This window comes from Hippopotamus amphibius, chromosome 13, assembly GCF_030028045.1.
Source record: "Hippopotamus amphibius kiboko isolate mHipAmp2 chromosome 13, mHipAmp2.hap2, whole genome shotgun sequence".
NCBI lineage: Eukaryota > Metazoa > Chordata > Mammalia > Artiodactyla > Hippopotamidae > Hippopotamus > Hippopotamus amphibius.
The window spans coordinates 84894515-84919384 of NC_080198.1; the positions used below are offsets into that span (position 1 = coordinate 84894515).

At 42.1% G+C, this 24870-nt stretch overlaps 2 protein-coding genes across 4 annotated transcripts in view; one reads left to right on the forward strand and one right to left on the reverse strand.

The window, feature by feature from the left end:
• Positions 1-4871: 4871 nt before the first annotated feature.
• Positions 4872-19861, forward strand: CASP6 (caspase 6). Its single transcript, XM_057706249.1, has 7 exons — positions 4872-4993; positions 10218-10260; positions 12089-12235; positions 12642-12718; positions 14868-15043; positions 18418-18577; positions 19241-19861. The coding sequence occupies exons 1-7, from the start codon at positions 4954-4956 to the stop codon at positions 19477-19479; spliced, it is 882 nt and encodes a 293-aa protein (XP_057562232.1). The 5' UTR covers positions 4872-4953; the 3' UTR covers positions 19480-19861.
• A 927-nt stretch (positions 19862-20788) lies between these two features.
• MCUB (mitochondrial calcium uniporter dominant negative subunit beta) overlaps positions 20789-24870 on the reverse strand; it is a 97083-nt gene continuing 93001 nt past the window's right edge. For 2 of the 3 annotated variants that reach the window (XM_057706246.1, XM_057706248.1), the window contains 2 exons: positions 24285-24401; positions 22716-22927 (listed from right to left, as the gene is read on the reverse strand). In XM_057706246.1, the coding sequence (XP_057562229.1) occupies positions 22850-22927; positions 24285-24401 (195 nt within the window). In that variant the 3' untranslated portion in view covers positions 22716-22849. The other variant, XM_057706247.1, reaches the window with a different exon arrangement.

A 24870-nucleotide genomic window follows, 5' to 3' on the forward strand; every position in this document is an offset into this window, starting at 1 on the left:
AAAATTGTTCTTGATACTGTTAGGTTTTTTTTTTTTTTTAAGTCTTTAACTGTGGAATCAAAAGGGATGGAAAAGCAAGATCCAAAGAACCATATCTTTTTTAGAAAATTATTAACAGATGTTTAAGAGCAAATCCAAGACCTTCAGCTGCCTCCGAAAATGTCTGGGAGGATTGGAAGCTTTTCAGTCCCTTGGAAAGCTCAGCTGTGTTCCTCCGCCATTCCCTGGTTACCACTGGTGCTGACTTCAGCCCAGGATCCCTCAGCTTGTTTATCTTTTGGGTAACCTATGGCCAAAGTTATTAAGATAAACTGCTTGGAAAGTCAGAGAAGGCGCCAGGAGAAGTGGTTCTTTTTAAATCAATACGCACAGAATTGGGAAGAATGAAAAATATGTTCTGAAAAAGGGGCCACATTCCTAACCTTGAATATATGTTATTGCTGAGAACCTGATGGCTGAGACGGTGGCAGCTATTCTGCTAGTAGACATCTCCTCTATTAGACAAGGAAAGTGGATCCCTCAGGGCTAAGTAAGCAAACTGGGCTCCAGTTGCAATACTTGACCAGATAACTTTTAATTTATAATAAATTCGTGGATTTTCTTGGCAGCATTGGCTTTCTGAAGAGGACAAAGTCAATGTCTTTGTAAAATATTTAATTCATGGTCATAAATTATGCACAAAACTCAGTAGAAGCCGTTTTTATGTTCAAATTTTTAAAAACTTATCTAGGAATAATTTTAGATTTACAGAAGAGTTGCAAAGATAGGATAGAGGCATCTTGTGTACTCCTTACCCCTAGTGTTCATGTTTTACATAACCATGAAGCGTTTGTTAAGAGGCCAACATTGGTAATTACTATCAGTGAAACTCTAGACTTTATTTGGATTGCACTAGTTTTTCCATTAATGTCATTTTTCTTTTCCAGGATCCACTTTAGGATACACCATGTCTAATTAGCCTCTAGTCTGTGACAGTTCCTCCGTCTTTCCTTGTTTTCCATAACCTTGACAGTTTTGAGGAGTACTGGTCAGGTGTCTTGTAGAATGTCCCTCCATTTGGGTTAGTCTTATGTTTTCCTCATGTTTGGACTAGGGTTATGGATTTTTAGGAAGAAAACCAAGAGGTGTGTGGTTCTTCTCATCAAATCATATCAGTAATTGATTGCTATCAACTTAATGGTTGTGTTAACTGTAGACATGCAGTTGAGGTAATATCTGTTAGTTTCCTCCACTGTAAAGTTACTGTTTTCCCTTCCCGTGCTTCTGTTCTTTGGAAACCAGTCACCAAGTCCAGTCTATGGGAGGTAGGGGGTGGGCAAGATTATATTCCACCTCCTGGCAGGGGAGTCTATCTGGATGTAGTACTTGAAATTCTTGTCATCCCACCCATTTTTTATTCAATTATTTGTATCATTATGGACTCATGCCTATTTCTTCTGTACTGTGGGTAATATTTACAAATTGTTCTAGCTTGGCTGTTGGGAGTTATGTCAGGCTGACTCTGTGTGTCTTTGACCTGCACCATCCTTTTAACTTTTGAGCATCTCCATACTTTCTGGCTATAAAGTAGGAAAGTTGCTTCAGGCTCATCTTATATATTCCCAGCCCCAGCCCTAGAATTAGCCTCTTTTCAAAGGTTCCTTTTATTGAAGAATGCTTTCCAATGGAACTTAGAAACCAAGATCTGGACACTGGATAGCTTGTTTCTACTGGGGTGTCACTGCTTCTAGACCCTCCCAGCAAACAGAGCTAGGAAATATGTGTATATTAACCCATGTATATGTACATATCTGTATTTATGTGTGTATGTATATATTAAGCTGAATATAAGTTTGTACTGTCTTCGCTTGAATTGTGTATGACAGGGCATATATTTAAGCTTGAAAGCTGGTATCTTCCTTATCCACAGAATAAATTAATAAGAAAAACTAACAAAACCACCCCCCAAAAATCTAGCTTTTAGCAGCAATTTGCAAGATGTATATTGATATTTTTAAATAATAAAACTATTGCCTTCAAATAATGCCTTTTTTAAAGTCTTTTGACACACCTCTTCCAGGGACAGAAATGGCTGCATTCATTTCATAGGTGGAGGAACGGAGGCACAAAGAAGTTGTAATGAGGACAGAATTGAAATATGAGGGCAAAAGCAAATTAAACACATCTTCCTGAGCAGGCTTTCCTTCAGTGACCCCCTAGACTAGTCTAGACTAGTGGTACTAATTAAAAAGTTGTTTTGCTAACTTATAACTACTTCTCCCTAAAATGAAAAAGTTATATCTCTGTCAGTATTTATAGAAGTACACTATTGTCAGGAGGTCAGAATGATCATTATTTTATCCTGGTACAAAACAGGAATAACACCTAACAAAGTGAAGACAATGGAATCTTCCTCTAAAAACAACTCTTTTTAGTAGACTGACTTTAGTAACTTTGGGGAGTAAGTCTCCTTTGCTGACAAGTTTACAAACATGTCTTTGTTGGCTCTCAAGTTTTCTTAAGTGTAGGAATCAGAATTACAGAAATCTGTATTTCTATGATTTATATAGGAGAAAACAAGGTTTAGTGGGGTAAACATGGAACAGGGGGTGGGGTGGGAAGGAAGCCAAAATTTAAGTTTTAGAATTATCTCTGAATTTAATTTTATTCCATATATTTCATTCCTTTGATAGGTAACAGTTGGCCAAGGGCTTCAGTTTCAGTAAATTCCATGAAAGTGACTATTCATTATGGCAAGAATCAAGCCATCCTGTCCATTAACTTTTGGTCTTTAGTATATCTTAATTATTTTAATAATATGGAATTGCTTTAGGTTCTTTTATTCTTAAGAAGGTAGGATTGCTTGGTAGGATTCTAATTAGTCTATGGCTCAAACGTGAGCCTGCAGCAGAATCACTGGAGGGCTTGTTAAAATGCGCTACTGGACCCCACCCCCAGTTTCTCATCCAGTAGGTTTGATTGTGTAGGTCCCAAGAGTGCATTTCTATTACATTCCCAGATGATGTTGATATTGCTGGTTCAGAGACCACGGTTTGAGAACTGGGCTAGGTAATCTTAAGTAGCTAAAAATCATACATACGTAACAGGTACTGAAAACTTCACTGTGGGCTAGGTGTACTATTCTAGGAGTTTGGCAGTTCCTGTGTCAACTATTGAGTAAATTTGGTCCCTGTTTTACAGAGAAGAATTTGAAGCTGGGAAAGGTTAAACTGCTTTACTTGCCCATCCTCTCACAGCCAATAAAATGGTGGAGCCAGGATTAGAACCTAGGCAGTATGTTTCCCAATTCCAGGCATTTAACCCTTTTTTACTGGGGGGATCGCTATTGCTTTAAAAAGCTAAAATTTAGCATCTATAATTGTGAAATAAATATCCTAATGCTTTGTATTTATGTGTCTTAAGGTAGACAAAATCTTTAAAATATATACCCACATATGGTACAAAAGTAGAATATTCTGAGATAAGCAGGACACTTAGGGGGAAAAAATAAATTTCTTTCATCTGCTCCTTTCAGATAAATGGAAGGTCAGCCAAATGAAGTTACATTTCTATATAAGGAGTGTTTTCAGGACTCAAGCAGAGGAGACCCTGAAAGACTAGGCAGAAAGACAGGAAGCTCTGGTGGTCAGATAACTCATTCAAACTGGGTAAAGTCCAGAGTGCAAATGCTGAAACCTTGAATCTCATTCAGTGGATAAATATTTGAGCACCTCCTACACACTAAGCAACTGCTTGGTAACCGGGAAACCAAAAGAAGGCCAATTTTGCTTTCAGTAAGCTTCAGACGGTGGCAATAAAAATTTATTGAGCTCTTCACAAGCCAGGTCCTGTTCTGAAAACAGTAATTTAACTCAATTGTCACAGCCACCATATGAGGAAGATACTGATATTCCATGTCTTCACTGCAGAAGGAACAAAGATAGTGATTTCTGAAATATTTTATGCTTACACTGAACTGAACAGTAAATGGCGTGGGGTGAGTAAAATCCTTTGATTTCACATTCTATTCAATGACCAAGCAAGGCTTGAACCACAAGCCCATGTAGGCAAAGTTAGATTTTACTTTTCTCTCCCCAGTAAAAGGGTAAAATTTATAGAAGATGGGACCCTTACACTTACTTTAATGTATTAGAAATGGTGCCTTAACACATTCCGCCCCCCCCCCCCACCCCGTCTGATGTCGGACACTTTTTAAATGCCAAGACCCAGAGAAATTGGAAAGATGAGGCCACCTTTTCTTCCAATTTCAGAGTTGTTCGTTGAAGCAAATTTACACAATAGTCAACTACTCGAAGAGGAGCTCAATTAAATGCAACAAACACGCCCTGGCTCAATACAAGCCATAATCTATAGACCCCAGAGTCCGTCTCCTAATTTCTGCATGATTCCTTCCCCGAATTAACTCTGCTTACAAAAGCCAGACTTGAGAATCCGGGAGTTGCATCTAGTTTACTTCGGGCCGAATCGGCTAGGCAGACAAAGAACGTTTTATCGTATCGTAAATTCTTGCAAATCCTATAAAACACCTCGCCCTGGAGAAAGGGCTAGCAGGGAAACGAGAAAACACAGCCGTACACCTTAGAGCGAGCGAGGAGGAGCAGACCCTGGGGCGGGGCCGGAGCAGGCTCGCAGCTCGGCGCAGGTGATGTGCGGTTGCCTGGAGCCTCCGCTCCACCCCGCCCCGGGACCGCGGGGCCGCGCTCGGGATAGGAACCGACATCCCCCGAGGGCCGGGGGCTGCTCTCCAAGGCGCCAGGCGGACGAGAGCGCGTCGCCTGCCCCGCCCGGGCGCTCTGGCCTCGGCGAACCCCGAGGGAGGGGAAGCGGCCTTGGGCGGCGGGCAGGGAGCCAGGGCGTGGGGGCGGGGGCGGGGGCGGAGGAGGGGGCGGGGGCTGCGGCCCGGCTGCAGGAAGCGGCGGCCGCCCGGGCGTCCGTGCAGCGCGCTCGGCAGCGATGAGCTCGGCGCCGCGGCTCCGCGGGGCTCGCGGTGCAGGTAGGTAGGCGGCGGGGGGCGAGCGGGGACGCGGGCCCCTCCGTTTCTGCTCGGCGGCCGGAGGCAGTTGAGGGTCTTGCAGGGAAGCGCTCAGGTCCGCTGGGCGCAGCGTAGCTTCTGGACTCAGAAACACAACCCGGGAACCTCGCCGCCGCCTCCTCGCGGTGCCCCGTGGCGGCGCCGGGCGCTTTTGTCCTCCCGGCCGTCGGGGCTTGTTTAAACTTTAACTGCGCCCGGTCAGAAGAAGAGTTAACTTTTGGAGGTTGGATCGCGTGTTGTTTCCTCACTTCTAAGGAAAAAGAAGTGGGTGCCGGTAGGAACAGTGGAGCGTGCCCGGGCCGCGGGAGTGCCCGCCCTGAACCCGGAGGCGAAAGCCAGGCCTCGGCGGCCGCACGGCCCCCGGGGCTCTCCCGCATCCAGGAAACCGGCAGTTGTTTGTAAATTTAAGTTAAAGCCACAAGAACTTTTCCCTACAAAATAATCAACTGCTAAACGCATGCTTTAGAAAGTGTTTTCCTGTCACTTATTAATTATATTACCGATAAGGCTTAGAAACTCTGAGCCTGGCCATAGTAAAAAAAAAAAACAAGAGAGAAAGAAAGAAAAAAAGGTTGGGGGGCGGGGGATTTGAAGCGCTGGTAGTCAGTCGATGCAGAGTGCCTTTCTTGCAGAGCTTTTTATTCTTTGCTGCACAGAACAAGCCTTGCCCCAGAGGCAAGTTGTAAAAGTCACCATTGTTGTTCAGGAAGTGGCATTACCCTGACGGACAGTGTGAGGTCCAGTGGCCATTTCCCTTTTGGAACTCGTGGTGAGGGGTGGGAAGCCAGGGCAGGGGTCCAGGATGCTTGAGGGACCGCTAGTCACCGCATGTCCCCCACCATTCTTTTTAAGTCTGCCTTCCTTTTCCTGCTTGCTTTTCCATCTCCACCCCACCCCTTTTCCAATGTGTTCCAGGCCTGACATGAGTCACTCAATGTAAGATTGTTAAACCAATTGTTGATAAGGGAGTAGGGGTAGGTTGTCACAGATACTGCCGTGAATGAAGATGACAACAGTAGACACGGAAGAAATTGGGAGAAATGAACACTTAGAAAGGTTTTTGGTCTCTGGTGGGAGCGGTTTTAACATGGTGACAGGGAGTGCAGGGACTTTGGAATCTACAGGGTCTTTCAGCACCAACTCCAGGGCCCTGACCTTGGACAAGCCTTTTGCGCTTTCTCTGTCTCACAGGGCCTGTGGAGCAGAGTGAGATAAAGTTATCTAAAGTGCCAGGCGATCAACAAATGGTCGTTGGAGGTATTCACAGATTAAGGTGTGGAGGAAAAAGGCATGGTGGAATGGTTGATTGGTTTTGTACAAATTAAAGTGATTTAAGGAGCAAAGAGGTGGTGGTTGCATTATGGTGGAGAGGAAACTTGCTTAAATCAGAGTCAAGAAGGGAGAAGAGGTCAAGAGTCAGGTTTAATGGTGGACCCATGTTTGATGAGCAGATTGCAGGTGAACAGGAATTTGTAAATCTGTTACGTAGGGTATATTCCTCATTAAGATTTTCTCCATGTCAACAAAGCCAGTTTGTTTGTATTCACGCAGTACCATGATACTCGTTAAAGTGCACCCTTCCTGAAAGCTGGTCTGCTGGGTACATACAGTTTCAAGTGACTGGGACAGAGTCACAGTGTATGGTCTCTGGAAGCTGGGTAAAACTGACCAACTCCAGGAAGGTACTGGAACCTCGGTTCTAATGTCTGTCTCCGTGGCTTTCTCTTCTGATTCAACAAACTGCTAGAACAGAATGGCAGCTGGACGTGGTCAGTAATGGGTATTGCAGGATACGGGGTGCCTGTGTATCGCAGAGTGAAGGTTAGAGCCTGTGAGGATCAGAACTAAAGTTTTCACAGCCCAGTTTCTTTCTCCAGCTATCACGTTAACAATGACAAAAAAAAAAACTTTTCATCTTGAGCTACTTAAAACTGGCTGTCTTTCCTAAATCTATATGCTGAGGGTGATATTTGAGGTGACCCAAATACACAATATAAATTACAGCCAGCCCAGGCAGAACTGGGAAGCTCCTGCCTCAAACCATGAAAAAGGAACTTTAAAGACCCAGTGCAGTGTACACCTCCAGTGCTCTCACCCTCAAGAACTTGAATGAGTTTGGTGACCGGCCACTTGGCACAGCTTCCTCCAGGGACACTGCAAGCGGCCTTAGGCTCACCAGCCAACAAGGCGCCAAAGCTGGGAGAGGTGAGCTGCCGGGTCTGCTGCTACTCTGGGCATCACAGAAGAGAGGGGAGTCTTAATAGGAAGTGTCCCCCCTAGAGCAGTGCGGAGTAGCAAGTATCCCAGGAGCACAGTGTGTGGAGTAGGGAGTATTCTGGGTATGGCTGTTTGTGGAGTGGGAAGAGTAGGTCGTGTACTCAGTGGAGCAGTGTGCGGGGTAGGAAGTGTCGCAGGTGAGCACTGGGTGCGGGAGGGCAGTGTCCCTGGGTGCAGCACTGTTGAGTCGGCGGTATCCAGGTAAAGAGGTCTGTGTTCAGGAACTGTCCTCCGGTGGAGCGCTGTCGTAGTAAGAGGTATTTCACACAGAGCAGTGTGCAGAGTAGGGGTGTCCCCGGAGAACCCTGTGGAGCAGGGAGATCCCAGGTAGAGCAGTGTGTGGAGTAGGAAAGGTGGGATGTAACCTCGGGTGAGCAGTGAGTGGAGCAGAAGTATCACTCGTGGGAAGTGTGCGAGAAGGAAGTGTCCTCCGTAGAGCAGTGTGTGGAGTAGAGAATCCTGGGTAAAGTAGTTTGTAGAGTAAGAGTAGGACGTATCCAGGGTAGAGCCGTGTGTGATGGGGAGTGACCTGGTAAAGTAGTGTGTGGAGTAGGATGTGTCCTGGGTAGAGCACTGTGTGGGTGGTACCAGCTACCCTTGGCAGATCAGTGTGTAGAGGAGGAAGTACCCAGGGTAGAGCGTGGTGTGAGATAGGATGTGTCCTGGGTAGAGCAGTGTGTGGGGCGGGAAGGATACCCTGAAGCAGTGTGTAGACGAGGAAGCATCCTGGTCTTTCGCTGTGTGGAGTAGGAAGTATTCCGAGTAGAGCAGTTTCTGGATTGTAAGAATCCCAGGTAGAATAGGGTGTGTAGGAGGAGGTATCCTGGGCATAGCAGTGTGGAATCGGGACGTATCCCCCTTCGAGCTGTGTGTTCACTGGGTCAGCATCCCAAGGAGAGGCGTGTCTTACTAGGAAGCATCAGCTGTACAGCAGTGTGTAGAGCAGAAAGTGTCCCTAGTAGAGCAGTGTGTGTAGGAGGTGTCCTGGTAGACTGGTGTGTGGTGTAGGACGTATTCTGGGTAGAGGAGTTTGTGGAGTAGGAAGTATCCCTGTAGAGCACTGCATGTGGTAGGAAGTATCCCCCGTATCGAGTGTGCGGGGTAGAAAGTGTTCTAGTAGAAAAGTGTGTGGAGTAAGTCCTGTCCCTGGGAGGACAGTGTGTGCAGCAGGAAGTATCCCTGGTATCAGTGTGTGGAGTAGGAAGTACCCTGGTGGAACAGTGTATGAGGTACCACGTAACCTTAGTAGTGGGTGGAGTTGGCGGGATCCCTTTTAGATCACTGTGTGAAGTGGGAATCCCCCAGCAGAGCAGTTGTACAGTAGGGAGGTGCCCCTGGATAGAGGAGTGCATGGTAGGATGTACCCCCAGCAGCGCAGGAACACGAAGTTTCCACGGTAGAGCAGGATGTGGAGTAGCACGGAAACCGTGGGAGAGGGGAAGATGCATTAGGGAGGCTGCTTTTGACTCCTAATCTTTGGTTTGAGTAAGAACTTACTTTGTTGAAAATGCACATTGTCACCTTTCCCAGGATTCTGATTCTGTAAATCTGGGTTAGGATCCAAAAATCTGCATTTTATCACCCATGCCAGGAATTGACGCAAAAGGTTAAGAAAAACTGATTGGGGTCTATTGGACAGGAGAAGGGGAATGCTTGCAAGGGGTCTTGGTTGGAACGCTGGGTGCATTCCAGGAGGAACAGGCCGAGAGTGATTGGTAAAGGGGCCGAGAGTGATTGGTAAAGGGCCCTAGAGTTGAATTCCCCGTCTCACCTCATTCTCCCTCCCTGGCTGGACTTTTGTCAGTGAGGAGACGTGAGGTTACAACAATCAGGCTTCAGGGAGAGACTCCAAGGAGAGAAGGGAACACCACCCTCTTGACTAGGAGATGATGGGTAGGAGCCTGCCCTTAGCACCCGTCACGCTTCCTTTAAAGACCGCAACTGAGAGGTGCATCTTGCTATACTGTTGATATTTATTTATTACCTTCTCTCCCCTCCCCTCTTAAGCTCTTAATTTTATCAGGTAAAAACAGATTTATGAGCGTATGGGCCCTTCTTACAGACGACGCCAGACTGACTGCTATCCAGGACAGACACCACTGGCCACATGTGGTTATTTAAATTAAAATTAATTAAAGTAACTGATTTCCTCAGTTACACTAGCCACATTTCAAGTGCTCAAGACCACGTGTGGCCAGTGGCTGCCCTACGGGACAGCTCAGGTATAGGGACTTCTATCGTTGCAGAAAGCTCTGTTGCACAGCACTGTTCCTGGGAGGAGAGAGGGATTCAGTGAGAGGTTGTTTTGGGGGTGGGGAAGTCTCATCGTGGGTCAGGAGCAGCCGGTCCCCCTGATAGGGTCATACGTGCACGTGGCATTCAGGAGATCAAAATCTTGAGCCTTTTGCCCCTTCCCGTCCTCCACCAAAACGTCTACCTCTTCCAGGTAGTAGGGGAATCTGTGTTAACCACACTGTGTTCAGTTCTCTTGCTTGAATTAATCCCTTCTCTGTTTCAGAGAATATTTGCAAAAACATTTTCTGCAGAAAGCAATTTCATATTTCATTCGAGTTCCGTAATCACAGAGCTATGTTTGTTACTTTAGGCATATTTTGCAACGAATGCATTTGAGTCATATTTTCTCCATTTCTATTTATAATCTTTATTTTGCGGGTAAGAGTTGGGGGTGAGAAAGAATTGAGCTCTTAATCTATAGTATTTGTTTTTGATGAATAGCACGTTCCCTTCCTTCTCCCTTCCCCTTTCTCACATACCTTGACCTTTAAACTAACCAAGACAGAAAGGGCTTAGAGTGTAGGAGTCAAGGCAGCTGGGAGTTCCTGATGTGTTTTGTGACCCTTAAGTCAAAAAGTATATTAACAAAACCCAACTTTTTTTTTTTTAATAGGTGAAGAACAAAACATGACAGAAACAGATGCCTTCCCTAGGAGGTAAAAATGTGCTCTGTTCCAATAAAGGCCTTTTCCTTTGGTGGTCATGAGCAGTCTGCAGAAATCAAAGCAAGAAAGGGACCTGGGAGCTAGAAAGGAGAACTGAGACGGTCAGGTTTTAGCATTTGGAGGGTTGGTTTGTAGACGTGCAGGTTATCTGCTGCCCCTGGTTGTGAAGGGCCCTAGGCTGAGGTTCAGAGTATGAACAGTTGGGAAGGCATGGGCCCTGGGGCTGGGCCTGGGCAGACAATTGTCCTTGGTCGCTGGCTCCTGGAGACCTGGGGGAAAGACACCCATGCCGAGGGATTGGGGGTTGGGGGAGGGGGTTGCTCAGGATGGCCGCTGTTTACCTGTTGGTACAGAAATACTGTGTTGGCCAAAAAGTTGCTTCGGTTTTTTTTTCCGTAAGATGGCTCTAGTAGCACTTAGTTGTCTTTAACTTTATTTGAAACAATTTTGTTAGATTGTATTGTGACAGCTGTCATACCAGCATGCATTTAAACAAAAAACTTATCAAAATTGGTGAATTTTTGTGTAGCCATTTTAATATTGAAGATGGAAGAAAAGAAGCAACATTTCCGACATATTATGCTTTATTTCAAGAAAGGTTAAAAAAGCAACCGAAACGCAAAAAAAAAAGATCTGTGCAGTGTATGGGGAAGGTGCTGTGACTGAACATGTCGAAGTGGTTTTCAAAGTTTCAAGCCAGAGATTTCTCACTGCACCATGCTTCATGGTCTGGGGACCAGCTGAAGTTGATAGCAATCAAATCGAGACATTGAGAACAATCAGTGTTATACCACGCGGGAGACAGCCCCCATACTCAAAATATCCAACTCAAGCGTTATAAGTCATTTGCTCCAGCTTGGTTATGTGAATCGCTTTGATGTTTGGGTTCCACATAAATTAAGTGAAAAAAAACCTTCTTGACCATATTTCCGCATGCGATTCTCTACTTACACGTAATGAAAATGTTCCATTTTTAAAACAAATTGTGACGGGGGATGAAAAGTGGATGCTGTACAATAATGTGGAGTAGAAGAGATCGTGGGGCAAGTGAAATGAACCACCACCAACCACACCAAAGGCCGGTCTTCATCCAAAGAAGGTGATGTTGTGTCTGTGGTGGGATTGGAAGGGAGCCCTTTATTTTGAGCCCCTTCTGGAAAACCAAAGCGATTAATTCCAGCAAGTACTGCTCCCAGTTAGACCAAATGAAAGCAGCACTTGACAAAAAGCATCCGGAATTAGTCGACAGAAAATGCATAATTTTCCATCAGGATAATGCAAAACTGCATGTTTTTTTTTTTTTTGATGACTAGGCAAAAACTGTGACAACTTGGCTGGGAAGTTCTGATTCATCCACTGTATTCACCAGACATTGCACCTTCAGATTTCCATTTATTTCGGTCTTTACAAAATTCTCTTAATGGAAAAAATTTCAGTTCCCTGGAAGACCTTAAAAGGCACCTGCAACAGTTCTTTGCTCAAAAAGATAAAAAGTTTTGGGAAGATGGAATTGAAGTTACCTGAAAAATGGCAGAAGGTAGTGGAACAAAACAGTGAATACGTTGTTCAATAAAGTCCTTGGTGAAAATGGAAAATGTGTCTTTTTACTTAAACACCAAAGGAACTTTTTGGCCAACCCAGTATTTCAGAACTTTCCAGTATGGCTGGGGGGCTTTCCCGAGGCACGTCAGTGGTCTTTCCACCTGGCAGAGGAGGAAGCAGCAGACCTCTGTCTACTCTATATGTTGACCTTGGGCTTGGGGGAGCTCATTATTTAATATGATCTAGAGTGATTGTTTTTTAAACTTTTCATAAACAGAGAAGTGTTTGATCCGGCAGAAACATACAAAATGGACCACAAGAGGAGAGGAATTGCTTTAATCTTCAACCATGAGAGGTTCTTCTGGCACTTAACCCTGCCGGAGAGGCGGGGCACCAGCGCCGACAGAGACAATCTTAAGCGCAGGTAGTGTGGTTTTATCTGCATGTCAAGATGGTGAGATATTTAAGTGATAACTACTTATCAGAACTTGTCCACACGGATGAAATAACAGAGCAAGAGTACTGGAACATGAACATCACTTGGGCAAAGCCTCCCTTAAGAACTTGCCTGAATTTTCCCCAGTCCTGTTCTTTGCATTGTTATAAATATATCTGCATGGTAGATGGCAATATTCTAACTTCAGCCAGTTATCATGAATAAATCCCTTCCTGCTGTGGGTGATCAAGGAAAACCATCTTCGGATTTGATTTTTCTTTCTCTAAAGGAAAGTCAATTTATACGTCACAAAAATGGGTATAGATTCCTCAGATAATTAGAGGTATGTGACAGCTTTGAAGAACTCATAAGCTAACATCTAATTTATCTCCAGGTTTTCAGATCTAGGATTTGAAGTGAAATGCTTTGATGATCTTAAAGCAGAGGAACTACTGCTCAAAATTCATGAGGGTAAGTATCAAGTTTTCCTATTCATATTCCTCTGATGGGATTGAGAGGTTTTTAATTGTCCTATGTGTAAAGACACGTCCAAATAATTAACCGTGTTGTAAAAAAGGCTTGTCCATTAGTTTAGCATGGGTCATGGTTTTTGGTTGTGCCTCTGATTGTGTTACCCACCAGATTTAGAGACCTTTGCAAAGTATTATGCCCCCAAAGTTACAGTCTATATATCATTAGTTACAGTCTATTACTCTAGAAATGAATGAAATGATCTTTTCATTTGGCAATTAAAAGCTTAAAATGCAAATACTACAGATGCTGAGCAGTCATTTTTCAATTGACTCCTTTCATACCCAGGCTTTTTACTGGCTTCAAAATACTGTTGATTTACATACATTATCTCTTAACTTCTATATCATTATGTAGTAGGGAAGTTAACAACTTATGTTTATAATAATCACTGCATGTCATGGATTTTTAAGTAATTTGTCAACGGACTATTATAACATTTACATAATGAAACTTTCTTCAGAGCTCTTTTTTAAAAAATTGAGGTGTAATTGACATATAACATTAGTTTCAGGTATACAGCATAATGATTTGATGTTTGTATACATTGGGAAACAACCACCACAATAAATCCAGTTACCATCTGTCACCATATGTACTCACAAAGACTGTTTTCTTGTGATGAGGACTTTTAAGATTTACTCTTAGCAGTTTTCAAATATGAGTACAGTATTGTTAACTGCAGTCCTCATGCTGTACATTATATCCCCATGACTTATTTATTTTATAACTGGAAGTTTATACCTTTTGACCCCCTTCACCCATTTTGCCACACACCCCTCCCTTCCCCCCCACCCCAGCAGCCACCAGTCTGTTCTTTGCATCTTTGAGCTTGGTTTTGTTTGCTTGCTTGCTGGTTTTTTAGATTCCACAAAGGGTGAGATCATGTCTTTCTCTGACTTACTTCTCTTAGCATAATGCCCTCAGGGTTCATCCATGTTGTTACAAATGGCAAGATTTCTTTTTTCAATGGCTGAATGGTAATCCATTGTATATACATACATTTTCTTTATCCATTCATCCATTAATGGACATTTAGATTGTTTCCATATCTTGGCTGTTGTAATAATGCTGCAACGAATATGAAGGTTCGTGTATCTTTTCAAATTAGCATTTTCGTTGTCTTCGGAAAAATACCCAGAAGTGGAAGTGCAGGATATAGTAATTCTGTTTTTAATTTTATGAGGAACCTTATACCAGAGTTCTTCTTTAATCTGTAAATAATTTCAACTGGCTGCTTACCAGGTTTTCTACTTTGCTTGCTCCTCAGCTCTGGAGGACATCAGTCTCCTGTCTTAATACTCTTTCAGATTGGGATTGCCATACATACATTACTAATAAGAAAAAAATACCAAATTGTACACTTTAAAAAAATACTCTTTCGCATATATATACTACCAACCGTAAAATAGTCAGTGGGAAGTTGTTGTATAACAAAGGGAGTCCAACTCGAGGATGGAATATGCCTTAGAGGACTGGGGCAGGGAGGGGGGGGGGACTCGAGGGGGGGGAGTCAAGGAAGGGAGGGAATACGGGGATATGTGTATAAAAACAGATGATTGAACCTGGTGTACCCCCCCAAAAAAAAAAAAAAATACTCTTTCGGAAGCTCGAGCACTGCAGACGTATAGTGAAGGTGCTGCATTCCTTGGAGGTGTGGCAACACATAGGGAGGTGTTACATAGTAGTTTCTGGGTCTCCCCAGTCTGCTCTAAGAAGGTCTCTGCTGATTCAAAGAAACTTGCCCTGCCAAAATGACTTCGATTTTTTAAGGTGGGTCCCCGTAATAATCCCTTTAGGTTTTCCATGTCATTATTTTGTGTTTTAGAAAAGCTAACAAAATCTGCTCAGCTCTATTACTTTGAACTGTTAATAATTTGGATTTTAAGAAAATCAGGTATACTATGGTATACATTATTGCTTGATTAAGTACTAAAATAAGTTTTTCATTAGACATTTTATATTTCTTATAATTACAAATCCCCCCCATTGTATGTAACTTTATTCTAATATTAGTAAATTAAATTTTTAGATGTAGATAATAAGCACTTTATTTTCATTTCTAAATAACTTTTGGGGGCCTTCACAGCATCAAGCAGCAGCCACGTAGACGCCGACTGCTTTCTGTGTGTTTTCCTGAGTCATGGTGAAGGCAACCACATCTACGCGTATGATGCCAAAATTGAAATTCAGACACTGACTGGCTTGTTCAAAGGAGACAAGTGTCAGAGCCTGGTTGGAAAACCCAAGATATTTATCATTCAGGTAAGACTGAGAATGTCATAGTCTTAATTATAAAGGCCATAGTTCTGTACATGTGATTAGAAAGAACTAAAGCTGATTTCGGAAGTAACTTTCTCCAGTAATCAGAAAGGCCCTTTTTGAATCCTAGCCAGTCAGAGTCACAGTTTGAGCTGTTAATAATTCTTTCCTTTTCTTTTTTTTTAATTTTTTAAAATTAATTAATTTATTTTATTGGCTGTGTTGGGTCTTTTTTGCTGTGCGCAGGCTTTCTTTTTAATTGCGGTGAGTGGGGGCTAGCCTTCGTTGTGGTGCGCAGGCTCCTCATTGCCGTAGCTTCTTTTGTTGTGGAGCATGGGCTCGAGATGCATGGGCTTCAGTAGTTGCAGCACATGGGCTCAATAGTTGTGGCGCACGGGCTTAGTTGCTCCGCGGCATGTGGGATCTTCCTGGAGCGGGGATCAAACCCATGTCCCCTGCATTGGCAGGTGGATTCTCAACCACTGCGCCACCTAGGAAGCCCCAGTAATTCTTTCTTAACATAAAGATCCTCAGTAGCTTTATTCCTTGGATCGACATCGGGAATGACTCAGAGTAATGAATGTGCTCTTCCCAGGCCCAGTCCAGTGTCAAGGCAGAGCCGCTGGACGAGTGTCTGCTGATGGATGAAGGCAGTGCAGGGCCCCTTGTTCAGACCAGGTTCAGTGAGGTTTGGGGGCTGGAGAGCATGCTAGCCAGTGGGAAGAATGTGGGCATAAAGACTTCTAGTCCTAGCTTGCTTCGTCCTTTCACGTTTTCCCTAAAGCCAAGATGTGGTTACCCGCTGCCAACCTGTTATTAGGGATAAAAACATTTGGGGGCTTGAATAACATCATTTGGTACCTCAGTAAGGATTCTGGACAAGAAAGAGAATTCCTGATGTTCCAGTGCTGCAGTCCTCTGTTTGCATGATCAGCATGGAGGCCACACTTCACACCCTGACATAGCCTTGAGGAAGGGAGTAGGGGGCGCTATTAAAAAAAAAAACGTCAAGGATGACTCCCGGTTTCTTGTTTGGACAGCTGCACTGGGGTGTCTGTGGGACATGTCGTTGGAGGTGCAGGTCTAGAACTTGAGCTAAGCAAGCTGGGTGAGAGAAATAAGTTTGGAAGCAATGAGGGGTGGATAGTACTGGAAGGCGTGGGAGTAGAAGAGTTTCCCCACGTCAAGTGTAGCCTGGAAAATGTGTAGAGGGAATTCCCTGGGGGCCCAGTGGTTAGGACTCAGCGCTCTCGCTGCCAGGGCCCCGGGTTCAATCCCTGGTCGGGAAACTAAGATCCCGCAAACTGCCTGGCCAAAACTGAGTGTAGAACAGAACAGGGACACTGAAGAGGAATGAGCAGAGGAAGGATACTGAGGAGGATGGTTCAGAAAACTAGGAGAGAGATCATGAACAAGAATGCCCGGTGAGGGCTCATGAAAAAGGGAGTGGCCAGCACGGTCACACAGGAGAACTGGAAATAACTCCAGGGCCACAAAGGAGGAAACTGTTTTGCCAGGTTTTTTATTTCTCTATGCCTCAGAATCTTCATCTGCGACACAGGGATAAAATGGCACTGCCTCATGGGGCGGTTGAGAGGATAAAACGACCCAGCCTAACAAGTGAAAAGCACTTCCAACAGTGCCTCGCACACAGCAGGCCCCCGTAAAGGCCGCCTCTTACTCTCGCAGCAGTTGGCCTGGCAAGTGGTGGCATTGAGTTCCACGTGTTCTACGTTCCACTTAGGACCATGGAAAATAAGGTCTGAAAATAAGCCTGATGGTACTACATAAGATCAAAATCTCCCTGTAAAAACAGGATATTGGGGATCTTCTATTTATCTGATAACTCTGAAATCCATCAGAACTGTTTCTTTTAAAGCTTATAATTCTTCAACCATTTCAGCACTGATGAATGCATTTATAATACTACAGCAGAATCTTGTTAGAGCACTGTATGAAGTGTACTAGGGCCAGAACAAAGTACAGGCATACCTCGCTTCATTGCATTTTACAGATAGTTTTTTGTTTTTTTTTTTTAACAAACTGAAGCTTTGTGGCAACCCTGTGTTGATGCCATTTTCCCAACAGTGTTGGCTCACTTCGCTTCTGTGTCACGTGTTGGTAATTTTCATGATATTTCAAACTTTTCCATGATGATGCTCTGTGGTTTTGACATTACTATTGCCGAAAGATTATGACTAGCTGAAGACACAGGTGATGGTTAGCATTTTTTAGCCATAAAGTATTTCTTATTTAAAGTCTGCACATTTTTTTAGACATCATGCCATTACACACTTAACAGACTACAGGAGAGTGTAAACATAACTTGTATATGCACTGGGAAACCAAAAAATTCATGTGACTCACTTTAGTGTGATACTCGACGTATTGCTGTGGTCTGGAACCAAAACTGCAGTACCCCTGAGGTCTGCCTGTACACAAATTGGGTGGCTTAGATGACAGAAGTTTATGCTTTTGCAGTTCTGGAAGTTAGACGTCTGAGATCAAGGTGTCAGCAGGGTTGATTTCTTCTGAGGCCTCTCCCCTTGGCTGGGAGGTGGCTTCTGTTCACATGGTCTTTCCTCTGTGCATGCCTGTGTCCTGGTCTCTCTTTATAAGGATACTGGTCAGAGTGGGTGAGGGCCCACCAACAGGACCTCATTTTACCTTAATTACCTCTTTAAAGGTCATATCGCCAAATATAGTTACATTGGAAATACTGGGGATTATATACTATATATTAAAGTCCTCAAGATATAAGTGGGGGGGGGGAGGCAAAATGCAGCCCGTAATAGTTATTTAAGAAATGAGTGTTAGCCTTTGTGTGGGTCAGAATTAGTAAGAATTTGAGCCCTCACTTTAAAGTAGGAGCCAAAGGCAGGAGGCACATTAATAGGTGGTCCTCTCAGGTCATGTGGTGTCATCTTCACCGTTAACTTCTGGCAGTAGCTTGGCAAGGAAAACCCGATCTGGGAATATAAGCCAAATCTGATTAAATAGAAACACCTGGGCAAACACTATAGCTTTGAAAAGAACGGGTGACTCCTGGTGCTACAGTGATGGTGTGGGTAATCCACAAGAAGCTTTAAAATCACAGGTGCTTTCCCCTGTACAGCCTACCGTTCAGTCAACATAATTGGGTGTCGGGTTGAGGATGCCAGTTTTTTTAAAACATTATAAGAAAACAGAAGTAGGAAAAAAACTGTCAGCTCTGGCCTGCTCTAAACCTGAATGCATTGTTTCCCAAGTGCCTTTTTTATAAAGTGACTTGTGTGGATGTTGCTCTGAAGGCGTACTGAATTACACCTCCACTGTGAACATGAAGCACTGGGAAGAACAGGTAAGTAAAGGGGGAGGTTTTCCTCCTTGTCTTGTAGGCGTGTCGGGGAAACCAGCACGATGTGCCAGTCATCCCTCTGGATGTAGTGGATCATCAGACAGACAAGCTGGATGTCAACCTAACGCAGGTGGACGCGGCCTCAGTTTACACACTTCCTGCTGGAGCAGACTTCCTCATGTGTTACTCTGTGGCAGAAGGTGTGTGTGGGTGTTTAATACCAGCATATAATTGGCTTTCTTGGCTAAGTTCCTTGTCAGGTTTTCACCTTGGCTTGATTTAGGTGAGGTCTTTCTAATGGGACGTGTGATTGGGCCGTGACGTTCACAGGCTTAATGGACTTCTTTGTGCCTTGTGATCAGAGTGATATTTAAAAGTGTAAAATACCTTATAGAAAAAGCCTTCCTGAAAACTATGTTAAATAAAGCTACAAGGCTAATTATATTGAATATTAGCAGCAGAACGTCAGTTACTTTTGGTGATACTGTTTTTGTGGTAACACTCATAGAAAACAGCATTGAAAAATATTTTGATGACCATTGTTCTCTGCTCTTGCAGTAAATAATTTTGTGTTTTTCTTTTTTCTAATCACTTGTGTCAAAAATCATTGCCTGGTTACTACTATCTTGGGAATTTTTAGGAAATGGAGACAATTACATAGCATTAACCCCATTTTTATAGAACTGTATGGAATTAATCTTTTTTCCCACATGAGAATAGTCAATGGAGAGAACTTTTAAAACTGTATCATGGATACATCTTAGTCTTCTCCAAGGATTTTTGAGAACTCAGACTTTTTAAAGGTGTTTTTCGGTCACAGTAAATGACCAGAAAACTTCAGTGGCTTCGCCTGTCTTTTTTAGGTTATTATTCTCACCGGGAAACTGTGAATGGCTCATGGTACATTCAAGATTTGTGCGAGATGCTGGGAAAATTTGGTTCCTCCTTAGAGTTCACAGAACTCCTCACGCTGGTGAATAGGAAAGTTTCTCAGCGCCGAGTGGACATCTGCAGAGACCCAAGTGCAATTGGAAAGAAGCAGGTTCCCTGCTTTGCTTCAATGCTAACTAAAAAGCTGCATTTCTTTCCAAAATCTAAGTGATAGGTGCTATTTTGTTTTCTGTATCTGTGTTTTTATATAACGAAGTATCACTAGGTTGAAGCAGTTTAAATGATACAGCAAGTTTAAATGTTTTAAAGCTTTAATGAGAACTTTAAAAAAAATAGTCCATATTGGACATGGTGAAGGGGTTTGATATATGTAGAAATTAAATCCTCAGGGAATTCCTATAAATAAAAATCCACAAGCATCTGTAATACTTGACTTTTGGAGTAAATTGCAAGGTTACTCAAAATATCTGACTGATTTAACTTGTATTTTGACTTTTTATAAAACTTTATAATGTTTTTAACAGGTTTTGAAACCTGAGAGTTTGTTTTCCTTTAATAGTTGCCATTCATTTTTATTAAATTTTTCTAACTCACATTCATTTGTGTAATTTATAGATGACTTGTTTTACTTGGTCATATACATTAATCTACATATGAATTATGACTTTCCGTATAGGACTCTAACTCTCACTTTTTTAAAAAATGATCCTTCAAGAACTATTACATGGCATTCTGAGGAAGAAGTACGAAACACAGTTAATTCTTAGTCCATAGAGGCTACACACTTGGAAAGTTTGATTCTGTCAGTGTCTTGCATGTTGGTTACTATACACTGTCTGGCAGTCCCACTCACACACCATCATCATGTCCATGGAATAATAGATGTTACTTTTTTTTTTTTTCCTGGCTGTGCCACGTGGCGTGCGAGATCTTAGTTCCCCGACCAGTGAATGAATGCTTGCCCCTGCAGTGGAAGCTCGGAGTCTTAACCACTGGACCACCAGGGAAGTCCCAGAGGTTACTTTTAAGATTCAGTTCTTACAAAAATGATATGTAAAATTTGAGTAATATGTTTTGTTAGTAACCTGCCGGAGGCTGAAGATGATTAAAAGTTTGGGCTTTGATAACACACCTGTGAGTTGCTAGTTCAGAAGCAGTGGTTTGCCTGTGCTGTTTCAGTTGTGGTTCAAAGCACATGCCAACTCTATGCTAAGGTCAGTGGGACATTTATACCTTTTTCTGGGGTCATGACAGGGACTTCTCTGTCAGCTGAACATTTTATCTCTCCTTAACCCCCGACCCAGAGGTGCTGCCGACTCTTCTTGCAAGAGCAAATGACTACAGAAACTCTCCTCAGTTCATCCAGTGAACACAGGCCCCGCCCTCTAGGCAAAGATTATACAGCTCTGGTTACCTAAGAGAAATTAGCTGATGTTATTAAAAAGCTCCAAAACCCCACCCCCCCACACACATTTTTTTTTCTCCCCTTGACTGTGATCAGTCAGAGGGTTTATCTGAATAAAATCCTCTGGTTCAGATGCCGTGACATTGGTACCTACATATCTGGGCATCAAAATGACATCAAATTAGAGCTGTGGAAGCAACAGGGACACAGCTAAATTTTGTTTATGACAGTTGTCTCAAGATAAAACAATCCTGTAATAATATTAACATAATTTATTTGGATTCATTTAGTTTTAGTTCCAGTCTGTTTAACTTACAACTTGGAACTTGAGTGGAAAGATCATACTCTATTTCTGTTAATAACTGATCTCTAAAGGTTTAACATAAATGACATGTCTCATTTGAGAAACTACAGTTTAAGTAGTAAAAAAGGTCAGAGTGTCCTGCCTCAGATCACTGAGCTGTCACCCCCTGGGTACTCAGAAATCAGTTTCACCTGTCATAAAGTAAGTACGGTGTGACCTACATACAGTTCCTTCTCTGAAGAATTAAACTTTATTTTAAAATCTTTGTAAAGTGGGAAGATACAAGTCAAAGGGAGCTATCTTTACTAAGAATTAATTTATTTTTCACATGACATTTTCTGAAGCCCTAAAAACAGTCTTTCACATTCTAGTTCAGAGGTCAGTAAACTTTTTCTGTAAAGAGCCAGAGAGTAACTGTGTTGGGCTTTGCAAGCCATGCTGTCTCTGCTGCAGTCAGCCCTGCTGTTACAGTGCGAGAATCTCCACACTCAGTGTGTGTATCAGTGGGCATAGCTGTGTTCCAGTAAAGCTTTATTTACAAAAACAGGCATAGGTATTCGTTTGCCAATCCCTGCTCTAGTCTGCCCCCTCTTCCCAGGTTTTTCTTCAGAGTGTTTGAGAATTCAGAAGCCATCCTTTATACTTTCTTGTCTCAGCTTTTTCCCAGCACTATACCTGAAAATTCTACAGACCTTAAACCTGTCTTTCTTGGGTACCTCGTAGGAGCCAGGCACTTAGGATGGATGCATCAGTGAATAAAGCAAACGGCATTCCTGTTCTTTCATTATTATTAACAGTCTTGTCTCTTCCTTGGAATAGAGTTCTTCAAAAGCGGAACATATCCTAAGGGTTTGTCATAATACTTAACCTGGTCATATTCATTATAAAAACATTAGTTCATATTCTTAGCTTGTTCATAAAACACACTAATATGTGGCTAATTCAGAATCTCCGGGTTTTGGAGATACTGATACAAACCAACAGGTGATCACTGTGTACTGTTCTAGTTAAGGTGTAGGAAGTCTGAATCTAATTTGATCAAAAGATACACCCTGAAAACACTGGTATTTTTTTTTTCAAGCAAATCTCTTAATATCAGGGTGTCATCATTACTCTTTCTGTCCCATAGTCAAACACGGAAAAGGTGATATCCTGGATGATGGATTAAATACCATTAGTTGCACATTTATAAAGATTTATGATCTACTGTGAGTAGATGCTTCAGTCTTTTCTAACTGTGTGCAGTGGGGCAAATTAACCTCTCTGAACCTCAGTTTCCTTATTATTAAATTGGGATTAAAAACAATTATCTCCTAAGATTACAGGATTACAAATAATATATATGTGAAGTTCCTAGAACACTACTTGACAACAAATGGTAAATAGTATCTAAGTAAATACTATTTAAGATGAAACATTTCAGATGACATTTTATAATTACTTTTAACTATATTTAATGATAAAAATCTTCCAACTACTGTGAATTTAAAAAGAAATTAATGACCAGATGATTCGAAATGAAGCCTAAGAACCAAAGTGAAACCAAGCACACTGACCATTTCACCTGCGCACGGGAATGAACACAGGACAGGCTGACAAAGCTTCTTCAGTGCTGAACTGTAACAGCAGCAGCTTTGATTTTGATGGACACATCCAAGCTCCTTCCAGCAGTAAACCTCAACAAGCCGTGAAAATCCACAAACCGAAAATCTCAAGTGAGAACATCAAAGAATACCTGTGTTTAACAAGCATTTTTTTTTATTAATGAGATTGAAACAAATTCAAATGAATTATGGGACTCAAAGTTTTAGTTGCTAAGTTGCAAAATAAACACATAATGGAAAAAATTCACTGACATTTAAAAATGTAAGATTACTTCTTTTCATCAAATTCCTCTACTTGCGTCTGCAAATACAGAGAGTGGCGCACCCGTCTCAGGGCTTCGGTAGCCTGTCCATGGGAAGAAGAGGCACTGATCAGAGAGGACCACAAGCGTATCAGATTACTATTCTCAAGGAATTCTATACCTTTACAGTCTTCTTAAATTAATACATAGATCTAAAACTATGAGTGGCAACTGCCTACAATGTTTCAATTTACGTAGATCCTTTTGTAAAAGATGAGTTTAGAGTCTCTAGTACATCCTTACAGTTCTTGTTATGTTAGTTTTCCCCTTCACAATGATTTTGCCAGCTTATTAAAAAACAAACAAAAAACATTACTCTGACCTATCAGTTTCCCTTTCTTTCTCAACTTCATTACCTTTAAAAAAAAAAATCTTTACAGGGTGCTACTCTAAATAAATCTCCAATGCCTAGTACTATAAACTAGTTGGAAGAACATTTCTTAGCCTTCTTGGATCAGATCATTTAAATGTAAGAGTATCCACTAAATTTTTTTCTTAAAGCATCATATATTCCCGAAGTAATGATTATATGGAATTTAAACATTTTTAAAGGCATATCTTTATCTCCAATGTTTGGAGTACAAATTCTTGTTATATCTTTCCTTTTTTTAAATTTGAGGGATGGGTAGTTTAGACGGTACAGGTAATAAAAGACATGATGATACTGGCTATTAAATGATCACGCACTGAGCAACAGAAGGTATTTTTACCAAAACTTTTGTCTTATAAAATTACGAAGAAAAATTTAAAAAGCTAATGTGTCCACTAGGAGGGCAGAGATAAAAGCTGCCTAGGAAACGGGTTATACGGAAGTGCTCCAGAGCACAGGATCCAGAGTCAAACTTTGGCCTCATACCCTGGTTTCCCCACTTTCTAACAGTGTATATACCTCTGTCTTCTCATCTGAAAGAAGGAAAAGGTGAAGGGCGGACTGCCATGTTGATTCTATTTTTTAAGGAGAAGAAACTTGTAAAAGCCTTTAGAGAGCTTAAAATTGTTTACCAGAGTGCTCCCCTTTCTAAAATTCTACTTTCTTTTATGTTCTTAATAGTTACAGAATCTGCAGTTGAGCTTGATACTGGACTTTTTTCTTTAAAAACACATATTCACTTAGAAGTAGATTTCTACTGAAAACTATTACGTTACTATCTCAAAGTCATCTAAGACATTTTCCATATACATTTAAAGCTATCCCCATGTAGAATACAGATGACAAAAATAAAACTAGGAAATTAGTATCAGGACATGTCAGCTATTTCACTGAACAAACCACAATACAGAGAAGCCTATGTAGGACCAAGATTTAACCTTGAGGATGAGCCACCGATTGAATTTCCCTGACTCTAAATTCTGGATCCCAAACAAGACCGGCTATAAGATGTTGTATTTGCAGTAAGGTACCTTAGCAAGATCTTCTTTTAACTTGTTGTACTGCACCACATCAAAATGCTGTTGCTTTGATTTCTTATGGAAGAAGTGAAGAAACTGCCTACTCCTAGCAGCTGGGTAAGTATAATCCTAAAAACAAAACACACAAAAAAAACAGAACACACCATGCTTTAAGTGAACATAAGACCTCTGTAAGAAAGACACTTGCCTTTGCAACAACAAAGCAAAGGAAGGCAGATGAATAAAATATTTGCAGTGGCCCTCAGAGCCAGCATAAGGCAACACAAGTAAAACATTTAGTCTCATCTGAGATCAGCTGCTCCTTCCAAAAGCAAGCGAGCTGGGAGAAATCACACACGTACGGAGAAAAAGGAAAATGGAGATTTAATCATGAGATAAAGCTAAAGTTATTGGGTGGTTTGCAATACAAATTCAATTTTATTTATAAACACGACACAGAGTACACAAATTTGATGTGTTTTTCTCCATGGAGGAATTTGTTAAGTTGTACTATTTATTTCTCTATAGAGGTTATAGACAGTTTCTCTGTGCTGTATATAAATCTCCATCCTCTGGAAAACAAAATTTAACAGCTGAT